The sequence below is a fragment of the Cyprinodon variegatus genome, unplaced genomic scaffold (assembly GCF_000732505.1).
Source record: "Cyprinodon variegatus isolate N-32 unplaced genomic scaffold, C_variegatus-1.0 Scaffold19, whole genome shotgun sequence".
Classification (NCBI taxonomy): Eukaryota; Metazoa; Chordata; class Actinopteri; order Cyprinodontiformes; family Cyprinodontidae; genus Cyprinodon; species Cyprinodon variegatus.
The window spans coordinates 654,447-657,578 of record NW_015150472.1 but is presented as its reverse complement, the minus strand read 5'-3'; the positions used below and the strand labels follow the sequence as shown (position 1 = coordinate 657,578).

The 3,132-nt window shown below is 35.0% G+C and overlaps 1 protein-coding gene across 1 annotated transcript in view; it reads left to right on the top strand.

The window, feature by feature from the left end:
* The window catches only part of ocrl (oculocerebrorenal syndrome of Lowe), a 31,951-nt gene that overhangs the window by 11,230 nt on the left and 17,589 nt on the right, over nt 1-3,132 (top strand). Inside the window, exons 8-9 of the mRNA XM_015388415.1 lie at nt 1,713-1,844; nt 1,957-2,085. Coding sequence (XP_015243901.1) covers nt 1,713-1,844; nt 1,957-2,085 — 261 coding nt within the window. The remainder of the gene's footprint in view (nt 1-1,712; nt 1,845-1,956; nt 2,086-3,132) is intronic.

Genomic DNA, 3,132 nt, shown 5'->3' with positions numbered 1-3,132 from the left:
AAATATATATATATATATTTTTTTTAATATAAAAAAATTGGGAAACTATCTATTTTATATTGAACCGTTTTTGACCTTTATTCTATTGATTGACACATGAATACCACAGAACTGAGAGGATCATTTGAAAAATTATCAAAAAAAAATTAATAAATAAAAGCAGAGACATAATTGTAACAGTATTTATAGCAAAGTGTGTAAATGAAAAATCAAGCAGACATATAGTTTCCAAATTATTAGGAATTAGATGGAATAATTTGATCTTTATATGTAGACTATGAAACCTTCCTGGAAGATTTCTATAACATTATCTCTATGAAATTATCACAGATGACAAAACTATAACACGATATCCTGTTCTACAAATGCATTAGGAAAAAAAAGACAATAAAATAAGGAAAACAAAACATTTTCAATCGTGCCTACACTCATCTGCTGATTTTCACTGATTACTTGAAAGGCTACATTTAATAGTGTGTCATTTTAAGGACTTTTGTGATCACACAAACTGTTACTTAAAAAAAACTCTGGAAAACATGGCTTCCATTGGGTGTAATTGAACAGGGGCTTCCAACATCCTGCTGCACCTGCAGCACATAACCTCATTTAGCCCCAGGATGGTTTTAAATGGGAGTTTTAGTTTATATTAGTTTTTATTGCATTTCTGGATTTTGCCCCTATTTCTTCTAACCAGGCCTTAGCTCCCTTTTACCAGGTAAAAGTTGTCTGCAAAAACCCATGAATCACAGGAAGTCTCTCACATTCAGAGAAAAATAAAACACCTGCAATCACTCATTTTGTCTCACCATTGAGAAGTTGGGTCACATGAGCGACCACTCTAGAGACCTGCAGGCTCACCATTAAACTACCACCATTAGAGACCTGAAGCATCGATTCAAAGTTAAAACGGTTCCATAATTTAGCCCCTCCAAAGTTGGACTTTACCTTCTGTATGTTGCAGTAGAAATCAGGCCAGGTAATGTTTTTATTATCTGTTATTGTCCAGTTTCAGTTTCCCTTTCAAACTGAAGCGACCGGCTCCTCTTATGGCTTTCTGCTGCTGTAGCTGATCTGTCTCAAAGCTTTAGGAGTTTTAAGTTTTATTGGTGGTATTTAGCATTCCTTGTTTTTAGTGATGCTGCTACTGTTGCCCTTTCTTCCATCTTGAACCAATCTGTTCATCATCTGACAGCAAATTTTCATTCTCACCATTTTCTATAATCCCAGCTGATCAGTAGTTGCTTAAATATTTATAGTAGGCTGTTTTGAATGAGGACCAGGCAACGTTTGAGGCTCTTAAATTAGTTTTCTTTCCAAAAAGAGTTTTGCACCATATGAGAGAAGGATGTTCTTCTTTTCAATGTGATTCCTAAAAACTAAAATTAAAGTGAATCCAATTCCTCTCTGCTTTTTTCTTTACCATTTCACAAACGGCCATGAGCTCAGGACACTATTTTACATCTGGTGTTGGTGAAAGCAGCTAGACTCCATCCTACTGGCCAAATATATCATTAATATACAGAGTGATTATATAAATATTGTCTTTTGTGATCCTACAAGCACTCATATTACGATAACAATTGCATTTCAGAATAATGTGCAGCTTTAGTTCATTGTTTACAGAGGTAAATTTCTCCAATGTGAGATAAATACATTTTAATTATTATTATATTAACTTGTTTTGATAAAAAAAAAAGATGCTCATGCTTGAGTTTACCAAACTCTACATCTTGCTTTGACAGTTTCTTTATCGGTACCTGGAATGTTAACGGGCAAACTCCAGACAGCAGCCTTGAGCCCTGGCTCTGCTGTGACTCGGATCCTCCTGATATTTATGCCATTGGGTCAGTAAGCAATAAGGATGAGCCTTTTTTCTTTCCATTTAATAACGTAATCATAATTTAAATTGTCTTATGCTAAGGATGGGAGATGAATGACTCCAAAGTTTCATTCTAGTTTTCAAGAGTTGGACCTGAGCACTGAGGCGTTTCTCTACATGGACTCGTCCAAAGAGCAGGTGTGGATAGAAGCTGTGGAGAGAGCATTGCATAAAAAAGCTGACTATAAAATGGTGAGTAAAGTAACGTGTTGAAATGCATGTGGAAGCATGAGATTCACCACAGCATGTAGAGTGCTAACATGCTTTATTCTTGTTTATCTTTTGTTTATCTTAGTCTTTGACATTTTACACATGTCTAAAACAGGGTTTTCCAGAGTTAAGGAGTGAAAGATAACTTAACTCAAAAGCTGATTTAGAGTTAAAGCAATTCCTGCTTTTAGGACCAAATTACCAGATCTAAAGCATGAGCGGCTTACAAAATAAATATTGTGTTTTTCTGAAGCAGAACCTGACCTTTTAAGAAGAAAATTTTTTTTTCCTGTCTACTGTGAATAATCTGTATATATTTCTAGTATTTTTATAAACAATATGAAAGCCCCAGAAAGACTGCCATACATGCCCCCAACAGACGCCTGTGCAGACTTTACATTTTACCACAACTTTAAAACTCTTTCAATATAACATTTTAGAAATAATAATAGAATATTTTTATTTAAAGCTTAAAAATCTCACCCTATTGTAAATGTTACTTCTCATCTTTAGTAAAACGAAACCGATCCCAGTCCTATTTTTCACCAGAGAACAGCAAACTTTGGCAACACCACTGGCGCTTCCTAGCTTGAACCAAACCTTTATTATCAGCTCATTTCATCAATTCACGCATCCCATAATGTCACAGGATGACCTCCTGCTGGAGATGACTAGCTCACACCCTCATCTTTTACGCCTTCTCTAATCTACATATCACTCTTCAGATGCTACAATCAGAAACATTTGCTAGGACAGTTTTTGTCAGGTGCCACCGTGTTGCAAAAGCTGTAACCACAGCCTGTAGTGTATGTCAACATACCTAAAATGTTTTTTAAAGTCATATAACAGTTATTGAATGAAATGATGTCCCAATGTATATTGATATTGAATTATGGTCCAGCCCTACATGAGGTGTTTTTGTTTTCATGGTAAAATGACAGCAGAACTGACCTGAAATCTTTTAAAATTAAACTTGGAATTTTTAAGTGATGAGAAAAGTGTTTGGAAAAAAATAGTAATGAGTCTACAGGTCAAAAGATCTC